The 24,115-nt window shown below is 43.0% G+C and overlaps 1 protein-coding gene across 4 annotated transcripts; it reads left to right on the top strand.

The window, feature by feature from the left end:
* The first annotated feature begins 170 nt into the window (after window positions 1–170).
* Window positions 171–20,190, top strand: LOC129821715 (nucleotidyltransferase MB21D2). Of its 4 annotated transcripts, none has more exons than XM_055879301.1 (7): window positions 5,645–5,760; window positions 5,987–6,084; window positions 6,232–6,249; window positions 6,364–6,405; window positions 6,647–6,935; window positions 7,091–7,197; window positions 17,289–20,190. In XM_055879301.1, the coding sequence occupies exons 6-7, from the start codon at window positions 7,158–7,160 to the stop codon at window positions 18,551–18,553; spliced, it is 1,305 nt and encodes a 434-aa protein (XP_055735276.1). In that variant the 5' UTR covers window positions 5,645–5,760; window positions 5,987–6,084; window positions 6,232–6,249; window positions 6,364–6,405; window positions 6,647–6,935; window positions 7,091–7,157; the 3' UTR covers window positions 18,554–20,190. The 4 variants fall into 4 exon arrangements, with proteins under 4 accessions (XP_055735275.1, XP_055735276.1, XP_055735277.1 ...); XM_055879303.1 differs by adding an exon at window positions 10,359–10,423 and having other exon boundaries at window positions 5,646–5,760; window positions 6,647–7,197; XM_055879302.1 differs by having other exon boundaries at window positions 5,987–6,249; window positions 6,647–7,197.
* The last annotated feature ends 3,925 nt before the right edge of the window (window positions 20,191–24,115 follow it).

Here is a 24,115-nt window from a genome sequence, read left to right as displayed (position 1 = left end):
TGGATCCCTTCTAACCATGACCACAGAACGGGTGGGTATAATTTGTGGAACTTTCCAACAGGAATCTGTTCCAAAAACGTCGTAAATAACAAGGTTTCCAATAAACAACGCATACAAAGTTGTATACCGGCCGAATAAGATACCGGGTAGGGAGTGGGCTATCACCGGGTAGGGAGTGGGCTATTTCATTGTTTTTCACTCACCACGTTTATTCCGAAAAATGTCCTATGGACAAACATTAAGAATAAGCTACGTGGTGAGTTGACACCTATTCGTCAGCTAGTTAGCAAGGTTAGTTGATCGTGCTACATTGTATGCGTTATTTGTTGGCAACCTTGTACTTTACGAAGTTTTTGGAACAGATTCCTGTTGGAACGTTCCACAAATTATACCCGCCCCCACAGAACTGACAGGGACAATTAGTGGAAAACAGGGACATGGCAGCATAGTAGTGTGTTTCACTAGAATACAATTTCATGTTGTCATTTAAAAAAAAAAAATCTGATAATTTCAAACATTTTTTCTAACAATAGCTAAAATTTTGAAAGTAAATGTTACCGTGAGAACTGTTTTTCTTTGGTGTGTTTCATTAGTGAAAACATCTCAAACATCTAATCGTCCAAACAGCTCTTTACTCTATAATAGGCTGGGCAACGTATCAGCTACATAAATGCGCTAGCGCAATTCATTTGTCGCTCTGGAAGAGCTGATCCAGCAGCGACTTGACTTCTGATTTTATCACTCTCACACTAGCTATGACAATTACTTTGTCTACTATTCGACAGACCATCCCCAACAGTAACGCTGATGAGAGTCAAAAGAGCCAAAGTGAGGGCACTTTGCACACCCCGCATACAATTTGAAGGACCTCTGATTTGTTTGGTGCAAGCAGCGGCTGATGTTCTGAACTGAAGCCTAGGTAGCCATTGTGGGGCCTTGGGACGCCTGCGTTCACAGTGCTGTTTTTATCTTGCAAACATGGCGGCCCCTGCTCTAACCAGCCGGGCTGGGTCCGTAAATAGCTTGGGAAACAGCCCCACCGCGACTCCCAACTCCACGACCAATAACAACAAGATCATCCCAAGCTACCCCGAGCTCGATTTCAGGTCCGGGGCCAGAATCGAGGATTTGAACCGATTGATTCAGGAATTTAGTAAACACGATCAGCGAGAATATGACGACCAGCGAGCGCTCGAGATCCACACCGCCAAAGATTTCATTTTCTCCATGCTCGGTAAGAGATTGTCGGTGGGAAAAAATCACGCCTGTTTATCTGTAATTTGAATCTACAATGAGGCTCAACATTGTTTTATTATGCAAACTATTTATGACAATGCTCAATAGCAACTACAGTCCGCTAGCTTCAGGGCGTTCTGCCCCCCCCCCCCCCCCCCAAATAGAAGTTTCAGGGAATAATGGACAGAGAAATAGGCATTCTTACCATTATTTCTCAATGTCAAACCAGAGTGTCTTGTTTGAAACGCTGTTAGCAAATAATTACATCTTAGAACATCCTTATGAATCTAAGCATGGCATGGCACTTTCAAAAGTTACCTTTCCACCCAGACAGAGGTGATGCAGAAAAATGTAAGCTTCAACTGCTGGCTACTCTTCCGTTGTATAACCCAACAACATAAGTGCTTCCCTAAAAGCTGCCTGGGTTTAAACATCTTCTCTTTTCAGAAAGAGAAAAGCGCAATTAATAGGGACAGAATAGCAAAGCTCCTTTTTTTATCTCATTGAATATTATAGGCTGCAGCTCAGCGTCAGAATGTCATAGAGAGGAATCAATATATCCCCATATGCATAGTGGGCATTTTAGAGCTTGTTTCGACCATAAGGGATCACCGAGTTAAGCATTGTTATAGAATGCTCTATATCATTTGGATACGTTTCATGTATTTATTTCAAAATATGAAGCAAACAATAGATATTGTTTTTGCCGTTTTCTTTAACAAAGGGTACGTGAAACCCTCACTCAATTCAAGCCCTGGTTTTAACCAAACACCAAGCCCTTCCCAGACACGGATACATTTAATCAGTGCATGAGATCGTGTTGGAGTATTTGGCTCTACCGACATCTATGAATAGCATAACTGTGTCTATCAAGCAGGTAGGGTTACCACTTATTTTTTGGAATAGAAAGAAATAGTAATAAATAAATATGTAATTCTATGATTATACCCATAGAAAATGTTGGTGCACATATAGGAGGTCCCTTACCAGGCAGAAGGGAATTTTACTTTAACCCCTGCATCGGAGAGTTACATGCTGACCAGACCGGACACGTCGCGTGCGCGAGCGTCGCAAAAATAAATTTAGAAATCCATGTTATTCAATTATTGCACCCACACTGCTCGTGCGCGCCAACGAGCGTCTTCGATGACAAGGGCTAAACTCCTTTCTATTTCTGACGCAGATCACGCTGCACGTCCTGCCTCTCCCATCTCCTCATTGGTTTATAGAAGCAGGTACCCACGTGCCATCTCCTCATTGGTTATACCCACGTGGGTGATTGAAAGATTAACTGTTTTGCCGGTTGTAGTGGTAATACTATAAAAGTGTAGATGCCAATCACCATATAAGTTCAAATATGAAAAAGCCTGGAAGGAGGACAGATGACTAGAAACAATTCGTTGGCCGTTTTATGTCTGGATTAATTGTCGGAGTAGAGGACCTTGTGCATTTCAGGTAAAATAACAATTCAATGTTTATATCCCAGGACAAATTAGCTAGCAACAGCAAGCTAGCTAAATAGGAAAAATTTGCTAGCAAGTGCAAGCGAAATAGCTAAATTGACATACATGTTTAATGCTTTTCGACCCCGTCCCAAAATTAATGTAATTGGTTCAGAGTTTGTTTTGATATTTTCACCTGCGTGTCGTGATCGCGTTTGGTGTAGGGGGACAAAATACATTCATGCATGATAGCTCACGATGGCGCACGCGCGCAGCCGGTTTGGGTTCCGTGTTACATTGTTGCTATCACTATGCAGCCAACTACCTACAGTAGGAAACCAAGTTTCTTATTAATAATATACCACCTGTTATCACACATGGCAAGATCCCATAATTGTTACAATTACAATACAAATAACACTTTTATATAACATATTTAACATATATTTTCCTATTCCTGTAGAACTGTAAAAAAGAGTGAGATCATTTGAGCTTTAGAAACAAGAGCTTTCATAAATGCATGGTGGGCCTCGTTTCGCTGGAGCAGTTTAAAATAAGCATTATGTCAATGACCCAGCCTCAACGAATTTCGTTTTTTTACATATTGAGTTTGATTGTCCAACATCAGTTTCAGCATTTATTTATTTAGTCTCCGCCTAGAGTGGCCTCTTTCCTCTGCTGTGGTGCTGCATTGCAGTCAGAGATGTTTTCTCTCGGTAGCTGTCCATGGTCCTGAAATTATAAAGTACTTTACAGTACTACTTAAGTCGTTTTTTGGGGGTATCTGTACTTTACTTTACTACATTCCTAAAATAATGTACTTTTTACTCCATACATTTTCCCTGACACCCACAAGTACTCGTTATGTGTTGAATGCTTAGCAGGATGGGAAAATTGTCAAATTCACACACTTATCAAGAGAACACGTGGTCATCTCTTCTGCCTCTTATCTGGCAGACTCACTAAACACATGCATCGGTTGTAAATGATGTCTTAGTGTTGGAGTGTACCCCTGGCAATCTATACATTTTAAAAACAAGAAAATGGTGCCATCTGCTTTGCTTAATATAAGAAATGTCTAATTATTTATACTTTTACATTTGATTCTTAATAAATATATTTAGCACAATACTTTTACTCAAGTAGTATTTTACTAGGTGACTAACTTTTTCTTGAGTCACTTTATAATAATATAATATAATAACTTTATAATAATACTTTTACTCAAGTATGACAATTGGGTTTGTGGGCCACGCACCCATTGGATATAAAACACTAGAACCATTACAATTATACAAATGTGGGTAATGCTAATTTTCCAGCAAGGTTTCCATGATTCAGTTTAGCACAGTTGGCAAACAACAGCTGGTAGAGTGCACCAAAGCGGTTTAGGGTCTCATGTACTCCGTCAACATTCTGGGACTATTCCGTTTGAGACTCGGGACTCAGACTCAGGGGGCTTCTTGCAGGCCGAGCTCTTCCAGAGTCCAGCATAATCATATTACTCTAGGCTGAGGCTAATGGTACTCGGGTCGAGTCCACTTCAGCTTATCTGGCACAATTCACTTCTTCAGGAGTAGGGACATTTTAGATTTTTATCCTGCAGGTGATGAAACACCAATAAATAAATAAATAAATTTTTATTTCACCTCCATCGAATTTGCTAGTTCATTAGCAAGCAACATTTTGTGACAGTCTGTGGCCCAATCAGAGATGGTCCCTAATTTATAGGATGCTTTAAATGCTTTTGATTTTACCACAGGCTATGGCAATGCTTTTTGTAGTTGCAGTCCAACGAATTGAAAAGTGCACATTCACCTCCATAACATTTGTTCTCGGCTACCAGCATGTAAGATAAGCATGCACAATAATACAGGATATCCTTACAAAAATGCACTGCTGTTAAAATGCAGTGAAACTGCAGTACAATTAAATCATGTTTTTTAAATGAAGAATATCCGGTGGCTTGCTGTGTGTCTTCTAATGGTAACCGTTTGTTTATTTTGCTGTGCATTTTCTTCTGTTCCACTGAATGCAATTTCGATTTTCTTAACTAAATTTGTTTTCAGAATTTAACAAAATACACGTAGGCCTATATATTTTATTTAAATATCCTAATACAATCCACCAATATTTACAAACCCCTATTTTTAATCCATTTATTTCCATCAATAATTAGTAAAAAAATATTGTACCTGAATTTGACCCTGAAAATAATTTATGTTTTCCTTTAAAGCTTTTGAGCAATTCAAATTACTGCACACATTATTTTAATTTCAGTAAGTCCATTTTTATTTCAGTAGCTAAATGAAGAGGTAGGCATATCTGGTCCAACTAAAATTTGGATTGGAATCTGTGCCTCGCTCGCAGCAATACATGTCTCTGCGCTTCGCAGGCAGCCTGCTTGCTCAAGCGCATTGCCCAAGCATCAACACAGCTGGAAAACAAATACTGTTTCTCGAAATGTATACAAAAAACTGTTTTACTTTTGTAAGTAGAGCGGCGGTTTGTTGGGGAGAATAATGTCAAGGAAAGTTTTTCTAGCAAGCTAACGTTAGCTCTCTAGCTAATCCCCCATGGACGTGGTAAGTTTGAATTTTTTTTTAACCTGTTGTAGCTAGCTAGCTAACGTTTTGACATTTTGACATCTGTTTAATGACAGTAAATGTGTGTGTGTTCTGTCTGTGTGAGAGATGGACAGAGAGCGATGATGATTTAGAAAACAGTGTCAACGTTGTCATGCTAGCTGTGTGTGAGAGCGTGAGAGATGGTTGATGAATACAAATATAGGAAACATTGATTGTGTGTGAGACATTTTTAGGTTACCTAATTCTTGAAATATGGATGTGAAGTTTTTGTTGATTCATCAGGGATCCTTGTATTTGACAATATGATGCGTTTTGCCTATCCCCCCCCCCCCCCCCCCCCCCCAACCCTCATTCTAATGTTACACCTCTCAACTGCCTTTTTCAACTCTAGATGTAAAAAAAAATACAAAAAAATCAGTAATCTTCTAGTTTGGATGGAGGAGGGGAACAAAGGGAAGGAGTACAGCAGTTATCCAGCCTGCTGACTAAGAAATGTAAATAGACAGCAAAACACAGGATATCTCTCTCACGTCTGTCTGCCTGACTGCCAGATTGCTGAGGGGAAACATGGTCAATGTACATGCTAGGCGAAGTCTAACTTAGTGAAGACCTTAGGTCTTCTGTAGTAGCTAGGTTAATGAACTTAATGGTTACTCGTGATTTGTCACAATCTTTATGATTCCTGAAACATGTCAATGACCTAATGCATGACCTCTACAGCAGTCCTTGGCCACCCACTTAGTTACCAGTGACCTATTCTGCCACGTCCCAGGAAAAGAAGAGAACAGAACCACCCCTTAAATCCATAGTCATTGACAGTAAGTTCTGTGTGCAAAATGTTTTATTTTTTTTCCCCTCTTTCATATTCTGATCTTCAATGTGTATTGATTCCTACTCACCACATTGGTAAGAGCTTGGTTGTACTAGCTATGCTGATGATCATTCAAGTTTTCTCTTTGCATCAGGTCTCGCCTGATCTAAGTGTAAGTAGATCCACTTGAAATAGCATTGCTTCCTAATCATTTAATCTTAAGTAAGGCAAGCAAATTTGATTTATTTCATTTAAAATCCCATTTTGATTCTCCCTTTTTTTCCAGTTGCGAAAACCTTGTGTCCTGATTCCACACAGACCTCCCTTGGTGAGTCATGTAAAGTTTCTCCCCGTTCTCTCTTGCTCGTTTTCCCAGTTGCTCACTCAAACTCATACACGTGTGCAGTTGCAGAGAAGAGGAAGAGATTTGCCAATTACACCCATTTCTAACAATATTTGTTGCAGGAATGATATGACAGACACAACTTTTTAAAAAGAGAATATTTTATTGTGTCTTTACTGTCTTTACACATACTTACATTTTTGCATTTACCTTTCTTTTTTTTAAGACTGCCAAGCTGTCCTCAATTGGGGGGATCTTCTGTCTGGGACAATGTCCTCAGGATTATGAAGCAGTGTGTTTCATACAAAGTTGTTTGCATATTACAACATGTATTCGATTAAGCAAAACTTCACCATTTAGAGATGAGTTCAAAAAAACAACTACTGTCTACTTTTGGTATCGTCTTTCTTAGTGTTTCGGATTGATGACCAATTAATTAATGTCCCACTTCAATATGAAGGGACAGAGAAGCAAACATGCCTTTGCTGTCACTTGTTTGTTCTCCATTGTACTTGGTAAGTAATTGTGAGCATTTGAGACATTTGACAATGATACATTTTTAGTAGATTCTGACTGTTAAATATATTTTACTGTGTTCCTGTTCTGTTGTGTCCTGCATGTCCACGTTATACCAATCTTGATTTATTTTCTTCTCTTTTTATGCTTACAGCAAGTGTCAGGAAAAGCCTGAAAACTCAGGAAGTTGATGTGTTACGGGCCCTAGGGACAGTCCTAAAATGTGTCCACCCGGACTGCCGTGGTGGAGAACGACGCAAAGTATGTATATGAGCAAGTTGCTCTTTTTTGAAGACGTCTCAAAGCTATAACTGCAACAAACTTCTTCAACTATACCGAACAAAAATATAAACGCAAAGTGCAACAATTTCAAAATTTTACTGAGTTACAGTTCATATAAGGAAATCAGTCAATTGAAATAAATTAATTAGGTCCGAATCTCTGGATTTCACATGACTGGGCAGGTCCTCAGCCATGGGTGGGCCTGGGAGGGCAAAGGCCCACCCACTTGGGAGCCAGGCCCAGCCAATCAGAATGAGTTTTTCTTCACAAGGGCTTTATTACAGACATAAATACTCAGAAGATCCTGCAGGTGAAGAAGTTGAATGTGGAGGTCCTGGGCTAGCGTGGTTACACGTGATCTGCGTTTTTTATTTTCCCGTTGGGACGTACTGCCAAATTCTGTAAAACCAACATTCAGGGAGGGCGGTAGACTCCTAGAACAGTTACTTTAGAATTAGAACCTAGTAGAAGACTTTAAGCTAGAAATTCAAATTGGTTAGGACTGGAACTAGCCTTTAAAAGAGACACAGAAAGGATACTTTTTGTATAGATAGCAACACCACCACCTTTGCCAATTCTATCAGACCTGAAAAACCATTCGTGGTAACCTCAGAATCCACGATTTTCTCAGATAACCATGTTTCTGATCAAATAAGAATATCTGGATCTGCCTCGGAATTCCAGATCTTGATGTAGTCAATATTTGGCAAAAGGCTGCAAACATTTAGGTGCATGAATTTCAAACATTTTTGGGGTTTTGAAATCACCTGGAGTGTCAAAAGCCGGATCATTACCTGCCAACCTATTATTCATAGCCAAAGGCTGCATATCAATGAAAAATTAAGTTGTCAAAATTGACTCCAATCCGCCCCACATGTTGCTTATCTATGACCGATTGCTGGGGGCTTTGACACGTAATAATAGTAGGAGTTACCTGAGACAGCAGTGGCTTCCCTGAATACTGATTGGCTGACATCCGTGGTATATCAGACCATATACCACAGGTATGACCAGTTTATAATAGCAATAAGGCACCTCTGGGGTTTGTGGTATATGGCCAATATATCACGGCTAAGGGCTGTGTCCAGGCAATCTGCGATGTGTCGTGCGTAAGAATATCCCTTAGCTGTAGTATATTGGCCATATACCACACCCCCTCGTGCCTTATTGCTTATTATAGTACCATGGAAATACTATTAGCCAGCTGAGTCCACAAAGTTTCTTCAGGAAATGGCAGCAGTTTTACGGGCGCCCAACCAATTGTGCTATAATGTGGGGGTTTTTCTCGCATTATTCGTAACTTATTTTGTACATAATATTTCTGCAACCGTATCTTACGGCAAAAAAATTGCTTCTGGATGTCAGGACAGCGATCATTCACCTCGGATTAGATAAAGATTTTTTCTACAACAAAGACGACGCACAAGACATTCTCCAAACACCCCACAGGACCGACCTCCCCGTTATTTGCAAGAGGAAGCGGCGCAGGTACAGAGGACAAAGAGTGCACGAAATCTAAGGAAGTCTCTAGATTTTGCTCGCCTGAAGTAGAGTATATTGTGAGAAATTGCAGGCCACACTACTTGCCTAGAGAGTTTTCAGCTATACTTTTTGTGGCTGTTCATTTACCACCACATACAGATGCTGGCACTAAGACCACACTCAGTTAGCTGTATAAGGAAATAAGCAAACAGGAAACCACTCACCCAGAGGCGGCGCTCCTAGTGGCAGGAGACTTTAATGCACGGAAACTTAAATCAGTTCTACCAAATTTCCATCAACATGTTAAATGTGCAACTAGAGAGAAAACAATTCTAGATCACCTGTACTCCACACACAGAGACACATACAAAGCTCGCCCTCCATTTGGAAAATCCGACCACAACTCTATCCTCCTGATTCCTGCTTACAAGCAAAAATTAAAGCAGGAAGCACCACTCGGTCTATAAAAAAGGGGTCAGATGAAGCAGATGCTAAACTACAGGAATGTTTTGCTATCAAAGACTGGAACATGTTCTGGTATTCTTCCGATGGCATTGAGGAGTACACCACATCAGTCACTGGCTTTATCAATAAGTGCATCGAGGAAGTCATCCCCACAGTGACTGTACGTTCATACCCCAACCATAAGCCATGGAATACAGGCAACATTCGCACTGAGCTAAAGGGTAGAGCTGACGCTTTCAAGGTGCGGGAAGCTTACAAGAAATCCTGCTATGCCCTGCGACGAACCATCAAACAGGCAAAGCGTCAATACAGGGCTAAGATTGAATCATACTACACCGGCTCCAATGCTCGTCTTATGTGGCAGGGATTGCTAACCATTACAGACTACAAAGGGATGCACAGCTGCAAGCTGCCCAGTGACACGAGCCTACCAGACGAGCTAAATCACTTCTATGCTCGCTTCGAGGCAAGCAACACTGAGGCGTACATGAGAGCATCAGCTGTTCCGGACGACTGTGTGATCACGCTCTCTGTAGCCGACGTGAGTAAGGCCTTTAAACAGGTCAACAAACACAAGGCTGCGGGGCCAGACGGATTACCAGGACGTGTGCTCCGGGCATGTGCTGACCAACTGCCAGGTGTCTTCACTGACATTTTCAACATGTCCCTGATTGAGTCTGTGATACCAGCATGTTTCAAGCAGACCACCATAGTCCCTGTGCCCAAGAACACAAAGGCAACCTGCCTAAATGACTACAGACCCATAGCACTCACGTCCGTAGCCATGAAGTGCTTTGAAAGGTTGGTAATGGCTCACATCAACACCATTATCCCAGAAACCTTATACCCACTCCAATTTGCATACCGCCCAAACAGATCCACAGATGATGCAATCTCTATTGCACTCCACACTGCCCTTTCCCACCTGGACAAAAGCAACACTTATGTGAGAATGCTATTCATTGACTACAGCTCAGCGTTCAAGCCTCGCTACTTTATTTATCCTGTCTTTTTACTGTTGTTTTATTTCTTCACTTACCTATTGTTCACCTAACAACTTTTTTTCACTATTGGTTAGAGCCTGTAAGTACACCTGTTGTATTCGGTGCACGTGACAAATAAACTTTGATTTTGATTTTCTTTTAAAATCTCAGATTGATACATTTGTAATGCACTGATTCTCTCCACTCTAGATCTGACCCATCACACTAGTCATCAAGAGGACCACTACGCTCCAGATCGCCTTCTCTGCTCTAAGGTCCTTGATGACAATCTACCCCATCACACCAATCTTATTAAGTATTAAAAAAATCCCAATGTGCGTTTAAAAAAAATATATATATATAAACTGGGTGGTTCGAGCCCTGAATGCTGATTTGGCTGACAGCCGTGGTATAGCGTATACCACATATGTCAGAGTCAAGGCCCGCGGGCCACATCCGGCCCGCGAGAAGGTTTTTTACGGCCCCTGGGATGATCTTGATTTATTATTAGAACCGGCCCGCAGACCGCAGCAAGCCGGCAGCCCGCAGATCTTTTACACGCACCAATACTACATTTCACAATGCAACGGTGACGCACCGAGCAGTAGGCTGCTTCATTTCAATATTTATTGGCACAGCAGTCGTCAGCATCACAGTAAAATTAACTTTCAGATACCCATCAAAAATGGCAAAACGGAAGGTGGACACTGAGAACCGGGGGTTTCAAACAAGGTGGGAGTCGGAGTATATGTTCACGGAGGTAGCTGGAAAACATGTGTGTCTTCTGTGTGGAGAAAGTGTGGCGGTACTGAAAGAGTATAATCTGAGACGACATTATGAAACGAAACACGCGGACAAAAACAAGAATATGGACATGGAACAAAGGCTACAAAAGGCAGAGGAATTAAAACGAGGCCTCAAATCTCGACAGGCTCTGTTCAAAAAAGCCAAATCACAAGGCCAGGCTGCTGTCAAGGCCAGTTTTATTTTGGCAGAAGAGATCGCTAAATCAGCCCGGCCATTTACGGAGGGGGATTTCATCAAAAACTGCATGATTAAAGTTTGTGACGAAGTTTGCCCAGAAAAAAGGCAACTCTTTTTAAATGTGAGTCTGAGCAGAAACACCATTGCCGAGAGAGTAGACCAGTTGTCCATCAATCTAAAAGAGCAGCTTGTGAAAAAGGGAAAAGATTTCATTGCATATTCCTTGGCTGTGGATGAGAGCACCGACATTTCTGACATTGAAATTTGTCTTTTGTGTCTGTTGAAAATTAAAGATTACTGACAGAGCCATAAGAAAATATTGCTTTATTTATCTGATCATATTGGAATATATTTGTTAGGTTTTCAGTAGGTTCAATTAGGTTCACTAGACTATATGCGTCATTTAAAAAATTTTCAATGAACATTCGAACAGTCCGGCCCTCGGCTTGTAGCTAAATTTTTTATTTGGCCCTCCGTCCATTTGACTGACACCCCTGGCGTATACAAATATTTATTTTTTACTACTCTAATTACGTTGGTACCCAGTTTATAATAGTAATAAGGCACCTCTGGGGTTTGTGGTATATGGCCAATATACCACTGCTAAGGGCTGTATCCAGGCGTTTCGTCTTGCATAAGAACGGTCCTTAGCCGTGGTATATTGGCCATATGCCACACCCCCTCTTGCCTTATTGCTTAAATATATTCTGTCCCAGTCTTTCTATGCATGTAATGTACAGGGTGAATTATGAAACAATTACTTTGCAAATATGCAAAGATTTGTGATGTAGATTGCTTGATCTATTTTAAATGTATGAATATGTTGCAGATTGAAACTTTAATTGGTGCCTATGGAAACCAATCTAAATGCAATGAACAATGTTTTCAATATCCAACTTTGTCCTCTGGAATCCTTTTTACACCAGGTAATAAGCTGTAGTCAGGTGGTCATTACCAGGTTATGATGAGATCTTATGATCAGTAGTCTACTGATGTCTTTTCAACCAGGTTTTGCCCACTAGGTAATGTAACATGGATAAATTATGACCGACTGACTGATCTACAAATAATAATCAGTAGTTATTTATGATGGAAGGTGATTTGTAGATCGGTCAGTCGGCAGTCTCCTACACTGTCTGCTGCAATGTAGAACAGGCCCTGTGTGTCGGATCACAGTGGGCACGTTTGAGCGGCTCACTTTTGTTAAGTCGTTGGTCACCACCTTTTCAAAGTGTGTTGCATTACGGGGATTAAAATTGTACAACTAGCTCCTACATGTTGACTGCGTGATCTTTACAAAAATCATGTGATCAATGGTCATGACGTTTTGACTGCTGCCGATTGCAAGTTTCTGCAGTTGCTCTTCACAACGTTCATCTTGCAGCCATCACCTACATTGTGAGGGGCTCTATTGTCAACCAATCATTAGGGTGTTTTTGTTTGACTCACACGAACGTGACCAAAAACATGACTGAAACAGGAACTAACTTTGCCACGAATTATAAATATCAGTGGATATAAAATTTAATGAGATATTTGAGTCTCAATAATTAATTGTACAATGTACATGCACATTAACAGTACCTGTCAAAAGTTTGGACACACCTACTCATTCAAGGGTTTTTCTGTATTTGACTATTTTCTACGTTGTAGAATAAAAGTGAAGACATCGGAACTATGAAATAACATATGGAATCATGTAGAAACCAAAAGTGTAAAACAAATCCAAATATATTTTACATTTGAGATTCTTCAAAGTAGCAACCCTTTGCCTTGATGACAGCTTTGCTCACGCTTGGCATTCTCTCAACCAGCTTCATGAGGAATGCCTTTCAAACAGTCTTGAAGGAGTCATTATGCTGAGTACTTGTTGGCAGCTTTTCCTTCACTTTGCGGTCCAACTCATCCCAAACCATGTCAATTGGGTTGAGGTCGGGTGATTGTGGAGACCAGGTCATCTGGTGCAGCATTCCATCACTCTCCTTCTTGGTCAAATAGCCCTTACACAGCCTGGAGGTGTGTTGGGTCATTGTTCTGTTGAAAAACAAATGATAGCCCCACTAAGCGCAAACCAGATGGGATGGAATATTGCTGCAGAATCCTGTGGTAGCCATGCTCATTAAGTGTTCCTTGAATTCTAAATAAATCACTGACAGTGTCACCAGCAAAGCACCATCACACCACCTCCTTCTTCACGGTGGGACCATGCATGCAGAGATCATCCCCAGTGACGCAACGGTCTAAGGCACTGCATCTCAGTACTAGAGTCGTCACTACAGACCCTGGTTAGATTCCAGGCTGTATCACAACCGGCCGGGATTGGGAGTCCCATAGGGCGGCGCACAATTGGCCCAGCGTCGTTAGAGTTTGGTTTGGTAGGCTGTCATTGCAAATAGTTAAATAAAGGAATTTGTTATTAACTGACTTGCCTAGTTAAATAAAAGTAAAATATTACTTTTTTATAAAAATCTGTTCACCTTCTCGGTGTCTCACAAAGACACGGTGGTTGGAACCAAAAAATCTCAAATTTGGACCAAAAGACAGATCTCCACCGGTCATCCATTGCTCGTGTTTCTTAGCCCAAGCAAGTTTCTTCTTCTTATTGGTCCTTTTTTCTTTGCAGCAATTCGACCCATGAAGGCCTGATTCACACAGTCTCCTCTGAACAGTTGATGTTGAGGTGTGTCTGTTACTTGAACTCTGTGAAGCCTTTATTTGAACTGCAGTCTGAGGTGCAGTTAACTCTTACTTATCCTCTGCAACAGAGGTAACTCTGGGTCTTCCTTTCCTGTGGCGGTCCTCATGAGAGCCAGTTTCATCATAGTGCTTGATGGTTTTTGCGACTGCACTTGAAGAAACTTGACATTTTCCGGATTGACTGACCTTCATGTTTTAAAGTAATTATGGACTGTTGTTTCTCTTTGCTTATTTGAGCTGTTCTTACCATAATATGGACTTGGTCTTTTACCAAATAGGGCTATCTTCTGTATACCACCCCTACCTTGTCACATTAAAACGGATTGGCTCAAACGCATTAAGAAGGAAAAAGAAAAAGAAAAAGAAATTACACAAATTAACTTTTAACAAGGCACACCTGTTAATTTAAATGCATTCCAGGTGACTACCTCATGAAGCTGGTTGAGAGAATTCAAAGTGTGCAAAGCTGTCATCAAGGAAAAGGGTGGATACTTTGAACAATCTCATATTACATACTTTTTTGGTTACTAAATGATTCCATATATGTTATTTCATAGTTTTGATGTCTTCACTATTAATGTAGAAAATAATACAAATAAAGAAACACCCTTGAATGAGTAGGTGTGTCCAAACTTTTGACTGGTACTGTATTTCAGTTGGCGAAATGTTTATAATTTAGAAATAAAGAAAAATCTTTATAATCAATGTCAACACTGCCATGTTGATCTGACCCCTGTTGTTGGAAAACAATGTTAGTGTTCAACGTTCGGCTGTCTCAGTTGCACCTCCCATGACTTCACGCCTTGGCTTTTGTCTAGAGTCGGTTGCTTTAGCCTTACCACTTAAACTTGCCCACTAACTCGATGGAATTCAACGACGAGTCATGACCCCTAGTGAGGTCGCCAAAATGATTATACATTTTATTATAGAAAAAAAAATGTGGACAGATTATTGTATGGGACAAAATACAAGCGTTTTGTAGAACAATTATTGAAAAAATACAAGTTTATTGAGTAAATGTACTTATTGGTTTCATGAAAATGCAATGAATTCAAGGTTATTTGTTGAAAATAGTGTCCCTGCTGAAAAAGTTTGAATACCAATTTACTAACTTGAAAAACTTTGATTTGACTGTGATATTAGGCGAACTGTTGTGGTGGTGTACTGGATCAGCAGCAGTGTTAGAAAAATGCACACAGTGAAAACTCACTCAGATGATTTGAGCCAAAGATACAAAAGGACTAGCAGACAGACAGACACACACACACACACAATCGTACGCAGAGTCACACACACAGCATATGTTTTACTATCCTTGTGGGGATCTAAAATTGATTTCCATTCTAAATCCTATTTTCCTTAACTCTAACTCTAATTGTAACCCTAACCCCTGAGCCTAAAATAGCCTTTGTCCTCGCAGAGTCCTGGGAAACGTCAACACGAGGGGAGAATTTTCCTCGTTTTACTATCCTTGTGGGGACTTTTGGAGATTTCCGGTACCCAAAAGAATAGTAATACAAGACCACACTCCACACACACTTGCGCTGTAGGCCTACACACTTAAGCTTCTTGCGCTCGGTGTCTCAAACAAACAGTGACAGTAGACCACAGCACCGAGCCACTCGGGCCCGTCTCTTATGTCGGGGGTTATGGCTGCTGAGAGTGAACAGACACTTCCTGGAATCAGTGAAGAGGAAAAACAAACGAGGCAGAGCACTGCAGTCCACATAGATAAACTCAGCCAATGCTTATGGAGCATGCTAGGCCAGCTCAGTCCAGTGCAGTGCACACAGAACCCAAAAGCAAACCATGCACAAGCTATTGCCACGTTTTGACAGGAGAGATTTATTTGGCATGTGTTAATATTATGTCATGGAAATGTATCGGGTTGGAACCGGTTCAGGGAACAGAAACTGAGAAACAGAAACATTTTTAGAGGAACGGAACCAAAACCAGGAACGAAAGTGGTCTCTAGTGTTCCGGTACAGAACCGTTATTTTCAAATCTTGAGAACCGTTTAATCTTTAGTTCCAACAATTTAGTTCCCGCCCCCCCCTTTTTAAAAAACGTTTCTGCTAATCCCCCCCCCCCCCCCCTTAAAAGATTTAGATGCACTATTGTAAAGTGGCTGTTCCACTGGATGTCATAAGGTGAATGCACCAATTTGTAAGTCGCTCTGGATAAGAGCGTCTGCTAAATGACTTAAATGTAATGTAAATGTAATCGCTGTTTATTTTCTATGCATAGTCACTTTACCCCTAGCTACATGTACATATTACCTAGATTACCTTGACTAACCTGTGCCCCTGCACATTGACTCGGTACCGGTACCCCCTGTATATAGCCTTGTTATTGTTATTTGTTTTTATTTTTTTAACTTTAGTTTATTTAGTAAGTATTTTGTTAACTCTTTATTTGTCTTAACTGCATTGTTGGTTAAGGACTTGTAAGTAAGCATTTCACGGTAAGGTCTAGCTGTTGTGTTCGGACTTGCAGCCTGGGGGGGATTAGGTGGAAATTGGCTTGCACTGCCCCCTAGTAGAGAGATGTGGTACAACACTAGTATCCAGAGGGATAAATATATATATTTGACATTTTAGTCATTTTGGTGACGCTCCTATCCAATTTCGCCAGTTATCAGATGCCGTCTTCATCCGCCTTTCCAGCTGTTTGGGAGATGGGACTCCTGTATCTGCCTGGTCAGGAGCTTTGTAATTGGAGTTGTCCATCTCCTAGACTGGCTGCCCTATCTGGGTGCTGTCAGCTGGAGCCAGCTGAGCCTGAGACTTGTGCGGGTAAGGGGCGTCACTCCCTGAGGTAGCATGCAAGGCAGAGCAATGCAAGGCAGAGCAGAGCAAAGCATGAAAAATTTACCTGACAACCAAAAACATTTCCAAGTTCAGCTTTCTTAATGAACCATAAAATGTAATTATTTCTAGTTGTTTATCAAGGTTAGCTGGCTAACTCATTGATCCTGCTTTGTAGTATACCCCTCTGGTCTACTGGTAATAGGTTAAGTTGCATTCAAACAACACTGATACAGGATCAGATGTTTTACCACCCACATGAATGTTAAGGTTATTATTGGGGGTAGGGTAATCTGATCCTAGATCTGTGATTAGAGGTTTCCTCTACCGCAAGTGTAGCCTTCAGTGTGTATTGCCACAATAACACATACTCACAGAGCCTGGAATGACATAGGCTACCTTATTACAGAGCATTTGCACTGCTGGAACATAATCACAGGCTATATATATGCTGTCTATTCATCCCCCTATTTTTAAGGAGTGGGACACTCCTTTTGTATTTTTTGTTATTTTTATTGAACAGATAGAACAGGTAAGGAAATGTAGGAGGAGGTTGAGTCAAAGGGCAGTAGGCCAGATTCGAACCCATGCCAACTCTAACGGCTGGACCACACAGGCCACAATTAATCCCCCTTTATCCTTCTCCCATCAGGTATGGTGCAGAAACTGGACCAGAAGCTCCCTGTGGCCAACGAGTACCTACTACTGTCAGGTGGCGTGCGAGAGGGTGTGGTCGACATGGACTTAGACGAGCTGAGTGTCTACGCCCGCGGCACCGACTATGACATGGACTTTACCCTCCTCGTGCCCGCGCTCAAGCTGCACGACCGCAACCAGCCGGTGACTTTGGACATGCGCCACTCAGCCCTGTGCCACTCGTGGCTGAGCCTGCGCCTCTTCGACGAGGGCACCATCAACAAGTGGAAGGACTGCTGCACCATGGTAGACCACATCAACGGCGCCACCAACTACTTCTTCTCACCCACGCTGGTGGCTGACTGGTTCTACGAGTCCATCAGCGTGGTCCTGGTGGAGATCCAGAAGAAGCCCCAGCGCGGCATGCCCCGCGTGGAGAAGGTGGAGCGGAACGGCACCATCATCTCCGTCATCCTGGGCGTGGGCAGCAGCCGCATGCTCTATGACATCTTGCCTGTGGTCTCCTTCAAGGGATGGCCGGCGGTGGCCCAGAGCTGGCTGATGGAGAACCACTTCTGGGACGGCAAGATCACAGAGGAGGAGGTGATCAGCGGCTTCTACCTGGTGCCTGCCTGCTCCCACAAGGGCCGTAAGGAGAATGAGTGGCGCCTGTCGTTCGCCCGCAGCGAAGTGCAGCTCAAGAAGTGCATCTCGGCCAACCTGATGCAGGCCTACCAGGCATGCAAGGCCATCATTATCAAGCTGCTGTCAAGGCCCAAGGCCATCAGCCCCTACCACCTGCGCAGCATGATGCTGTGGGCCTGCGATCGGCTCCCCGCCACCTACCTGTCCCAGGAAGACTTCTCAGCCCACTTCCTGCTAGGCCTCATCGACGACCTGCAGAACTGCCTGGTCAACAAGATGTGCCCCAACTACTTCATCCCACAGTGCAACATGCTGGAGCACCTGTCGGATGAGAAGGCCATGCTCCACGCCCGCAAACTCAGCTCGGTGCGCTCCGACCCGGCCGAGCACCTGCGCACCACCATCGAGCAAGCCAAGGCGGCCAACAGGCTGACCCTGGACCTGCATTGGCGCAGCAGCGCCTCAAACCTGCCGTCGCCACAGTCAGACGCGGGCGGCGAGCACCAGCCGGATGACCGATTGGCTAAGAAGCTGCAGCAGTTGGTGACGGAGAACCCCGGCAAGTCCATCTCGGTGTTCATCAACCCCGACGATGTGACGCGGCCGCACTTCCGCATCGACGACAAGTTCTTCTGAGACCTGAAAATAGAAAAATACTACTCCCCCCCACGGCACCCATTCTTCTCCCATTTGACTAGATTGGTCGAGTCATCAAATTAGTCGGTTTCCCAAGTAACGGTCGCCACAGAGCGTTGTGAGGTGCTTTTGTCCAAAAGTGTCTTCCCATTTTGTTTCCCTGTCCCTGACACCTGTCCCCACAGCCCACCAACCCTACAGTATCCCTGTCACCTTTAGAAGGCCTTTACAGGACTACATGAAACAGGTGGAAGAAGAGGTACTGCGTCTTGCCTCGGATGGTTAAGGAATGTCTTAGTCCCTGTAGGGGAACTGATGGTACTAACGCCATAACTGTACATAGAGAGAGTTGAGTGGATATGTGTGTGTGGACTTTGATCTTATTTTGCACAGAATGTAGAGGCACACAGTTATCATGTTGGAAGTGCTATCAAGTGAAGACTGAAATGTTGCTTATCTTTTAGGGAGGCAATTTCAATGGTCTTTTTTTTCCTCCACTGGGCTAAATGCTCTGATTTATACCTACTGGTTTAGAGCTGTTATTCCAATAAGCTGTATCACAATGACAAGTTCTTTCTAACTTTACATTCTCTGTAGTCATGTCCATGTCCTATGTGTATAGTGAACAGTTCCAGACGTATCCCGAATATGCCAAACACCTGCAGATATCTGACCGGCAATGTGATACACATATCTTCATCCTCAAGTGCAATTAGTAAACAAACAAACAAACACACACACACACACACACACCACACCATACCATACATAAATGTGCTAACACTCATCATACACACTCCTGATCAGTGAAATGGGGAATTTAATACGTATTTGTGATATTCTAGAACTCTGGGACGTTGTCATTTTGTTTGTCTTTGTTATATGGAACTCTGAACCATTTTACTGTGAGTCTTATTTTCCATATTTGCTGCTGACCTTATGAAGATATTTTATGATTAAGTAGTTATGCAAATTAAGTTAACAAACACACAATTATGAATTTTAATTGTACATGTGCGTAGCTACTGTGTACAGTACATAGTACTGGAAAACAGCAGTGGGATCCTGCCTGTATCATTTGTATGGACCACTCTAGCAGTGGCATTGTCAGCACCGATGAATCACGTGGCCTATCAGACGAATCCTATTAAGTCAAACCTGTCATGGACCAATCAGAATGGACCAACCGTGCAACCTCACCATTGGCAGGGATCTAACACACTGCCTTACCATTATTTCGGACCAATCACTGGAGTGGCATGAAGAACGTGTTCTATGCCTCTACTTTTCCAAAGGCATACTGGCCGCGTTTCCCGGGCTGACTACATTACAGACGCCTGCCAAATCTCACAATGCCTGGAGAGCTGTCATATCACAATATATGATATGTCATATCACATCATATCATATAGCAATCTGATGCCTGACTGTACAAATCGATCGACCACGGGTTGATGCAATGCAACGTCTGCAATGTAGTTGGCCTGAAACGTGACCATACTGTATGAGAGGGAGAGCAAGTCCCCCGTTCGGCCTACAATGACCACATCAAATCAAATTGTGTGAATAATCTGAGATCTGTGTAGATGGTAACACTATAAACAAGCTAAAATGTAATTAAACATATTTAACAACAACCCTAAAGAGAAACTGCTTGAAAATAATTGACAAACAATGTTGTATAACATTTAAGTCACTTGTCTGATGCACATTAATGATGTGCGTCACAAGCCTAAGATCACCATGCGCAATGCCAAGCGTCGGCTGGAGTGGTGTAAAGCTCGCCGCCATTGGACTCTGGAGCAGTGGAAACGAATTCTTTGCCGTGATGAATCACGTTTCACCATCTGGCAGTCTGGGTTTACCAGATGCCAGGAGAACACTACCTGCCGAATGCATAGTGCCAATTGTTAAGTTTGTAATCGCACAACCTTACTAATGCACTTCTGGCTGAATGGAAGCAAGTCCCTGCAGCGACGTTACAACATCTAGTGGAAACCCTTCCCAGAAGAGTGGAGGGTGTTACAGCAGCAAAGGGGGGACCAACTCCATATTAATGCCCATGATTTTGGAATGAGATGTTAGACAAGCAGGTGTCCACATACTTTTGGTGATGTAGTGTCATTACATAGGTTTTGGCTTCTTTATGTGCGAATAAGGTGCATGTAGGCACAGATCTGTAAAGCCGGGTGTACACTACATGATTTTGGCCACGTTTTAGCTGTCCCAGACAAGTTTTTGAGATTGGAGACAAAATCCCCAAGTCGCCGCTTACTCGGGGCACCGAAGCTCATTTCATGTGAGCGGTTCAATATGAGGGCTACCGATTCCGTCTTTGAGCAGTCCCAGACAGCCCGATATTTTCTAACATGTTTGATTTTAACCACGCAAATTGTGCAAAGCTCTTGTAGTGAGATGTGCAACAATACGTTTTGAGAACCGTGGTCAGCAATAGCCAATGAGAGGTCGCCAGAGAAGAAGCCAGTGAGATGATGACATTGCATCACCCAGAATATGTAGACTCGAGCGGGAGCGATGACTACTACTAGTATGCGTTTCTACTTTCCTATAACCAAAGCCAAAGTGTCAAATCGTTACAGCTCTGAAGTTCACAAGCAAAGTTATTCAATTCAAAATGTTGGCTAGATATTTCAAATCTGTATGGCAAGCGTGAATGTCTGATGGAAAATGCTGCTTTGAGCCCCAGCACATTGTAGCTATGTTAAAGCTAGTCATTATTTTCATGAGACAGCGTGGTATCGAGAATCCTCATGACCAAGTGAAGCATCTTGTAGTGTGTGATCCCCGTCTATTCCGTTTAGTGTGTGCACCGCTACGTTGGCAAGACAAAAGATAACGTGAGGAAAGGCGGTTGTTTAATGTGAGGGGCTCAGCGATGTACTGATTTTGAAGGTAGTGTACACAAATCAAGTTGTATTTGTCACATGTCCCGAATACAACAGGTGTAGGTAGACCTTACCGTGAAATGCTTACTAACAAGCCTTTAACCAACAATGAGGTTTTAAGAAACTGAGCGTTAAGAAAATAATACGAGGCTATATACAGTGGTTACTGGTACCGAGTCAATGTGCAGAGGTACAGGTTAGTCAAGGTAATTGAGGTAATATGTACATGTAGGCAGGGGTAAAGTGACTATGCATAGATAACAAACAGTGAGTCGCAGCAACGTAAAAAAAGGGGGGGGGGGGGGGGGTCAATGCAAATAGTCCGGGTAGCCATTTGATTAATTGTTCAGCAGTCTTATGGTTTGGGGATATAAGCTGTTAATGAGCCTTTTGGACATAGACTTGGTGCTCTGGTACCGCTTGCCGTGCTGTAGCAGAGAGAACAGTCTATGACTTGGGTGGCTTGAGTCTATGACCATTTTTGGGGCCTTCCTCTGACACTGCCTAGTATAGAGGTCCTGGATGGCAGGAAGCTTGGCCCCGGTAATGTACTGGGATACCGAGGAACTTGAAGCTCTCGACCACGCTCCACTACAGCCCTGTAAATGTGAATGTGGGCGTGTTCGGCCCTCCCTTTCCTGTAGTCCACGATCAGCTCCTTTTTCTCGCTCACGTTGAGGGAGAGGTTGTTGACCTGGCACCACACTACCAGGTCTCTAACCTCCTCCCTATAGGCTGTCTCATTGTTGTCGGTGATCAGGCCTACCACCATTGTCAGCAAACTTAATGATGGTATTGGAGTCATGCTTGCCCACACAGTGAACAGGGAGTACAGAAGGGGACTAAGCATGTACCCCTTAGGGACCCCCGTGTTGAGGATCAATGTGGTAGATGTGTTGTTGCCTACCCTCGCCACCTGGGGGAGACCCGTTAGGGAGTCCAGGATCCAATTGCAGAGGGAGGTGTTCAGTCCCAGGGTCCTTAGCTTAGTGATGAGCTTTGTGGGCACTTTGGTGTTGAACGCTGAGCTGTAGTCAATGAACAGCATTCTCACATAGGTTTTCCTTTTGTCAAGGTGGGAGAGGGCAGTGTGAAGTGCAATTGAGATTGCGTCATCTGTGGATCTGTTGGGGCGGCATGCGAATTGGAGTGGGTCTAGGGTTTCTGGAATGATGGTGTTGATGTGAGCCATGACCAGCCTTTCAAAGCACTTCATGGCTACCGACGTGAGTACTATGGGGCGGTACACATCCTGAGTACACATCCTGGTAATCCGTCTGGCCCTGTGGCCTTGTGAATGTTGACCTGTTTAAAGGTCTTACTTCCATTGGCTACGGAGACTGTGATCACACAGTCGTCCAGAACAGCTGGTGCTCTCATGCATGCTTCAGTGTTGCTTGCCTTGATGCAAGCATAAAAGGCATTTAGCCCATCTGGCAGGCTTGTGTCACTGGGCAACTTGCGGCTGGGTTTCCCTTTGTAGTTCGTAATAGTTTGCAAGCCCTGCCATATCCGATGAGCATCGGAGCATTGTAGTAGGATTCAATCTTAGTCTTGTATTAAAGCTTTGTCTGTTTGATGGTTCGTCTGAGGGCATAGCGGGATTTCTTATAAGCGTCCGAATTAGTGTCCCGCTCCTTGAAAGCGGCAGCTCTAGCCTTTAGCTCCGTGTGGATGTTGCCTGTAATCCATGGATTCTGGTTAGGATATGTACGTATGGTCACTGTGGAGAGGATGTCATCGACACACATTGATGAAGCCGGTGACTGAAGTGGTATACTCCTCAATGCCATCGGATGAATCCTGGAACATATTCCAGTCTGTGCTAGCAAAACAGTCCTGTAATTTAGCTCATCTGACCACTTCCATATTGAGCAAGTCACTGGTTTGCCAAATGGAGGGCGAGGGATAGCTTTGTATACGTCTCTGTGTGAAGTGGAGTGAAGGTGGTCTTTTTTTCCCCTCTGGTTGCACATAAGACAAGGTAAAAATTTGGCAAAATGGATTTGTTTCCCTACATTATAGTACCTGGCCACTAGGAGTGCCGCTTCTGGATGAGCATTTTCTTGTTTGCTTATGGCCTTATACAGCTCGTTGAGTGCTGTCTTAGTGCCAGCATCGGTTTGTGGTGGTAAATAGACAGCTATGAAAAATATAGACGACAAACTCTCTTGGTAGATAGTGTGGTCTACAGCTTATCATGAGGTACTCTACCTCAGGCGAACAAAACCTTCCTTAATATTTCCTTAATATTAGAGATCGCGCAACAGCTGTTATTGACAAATACACATAGACCACCACCCCTCGTCTTACCGGAGGTGGCTGTTCAGTCTTGCCGATGCGCGAAAACCCTGCCAACTGTATATTATCCATGTCATCGTTCAACCACGAATTGATGTTACAGTTTTAATATCCTGTTGGTAGGATAGTCTCGAACGGAGCTCATCCAGTTTATTCTCCAGTAATTGGACGTTGGCCAATAGCACGGATGGTAGAGGCGGGTTACTCGCTCGCTGACAAATTCTCACAAGGCACCTGGATCTGCGGCCCCTGTATCTCCATCTCCTCTTCATGCGAATTATGGGGGTTTGGGCCAGGTCCGGGAGCAGCAGTATATCCTTCGCGTCAGACTCATTAAAGAAAAAATCTTCATCCA

This window comes from Salvelinus fontinalis, chromosome 24, assembly GCF_029448725.1.
Source record: "Salvelinus fontinalis isolate EN_2023a chromosome 24, ASM2944872v1, whole genome shotgun sequence".
NCBI classification, from domain to species: domain Eukaryota; kingdom Metazoa; phylum Chordata; class Actinopteri; order Salmoniformes; family Salmonidae; genus Salvelinus; species Salvelinus fontinalis.
The sequence above is the reverse complement of the archived record's forward strand: the minus strand, read 5'-3'. Positions and strand labels throughout refer to the sequence as shown.

Bases quoted from the DNA above. Each gene is read 5' to 3' on its own strand.
- LOC129821715 (XM_055879300.1), top strand. From the start codon at position 979: ATGGCGGCCCCTGCTCTAACCAGCCGGGCTGGGTCCGTAAATAGCTTG. The intron at 1,235-17,288 runs GTAAGAGATTGT...TTCTCCCATCAG, and splicing joins TTTCATTTTCTCCATGCTCG to GTATGGTGCAGAAACTGGAC.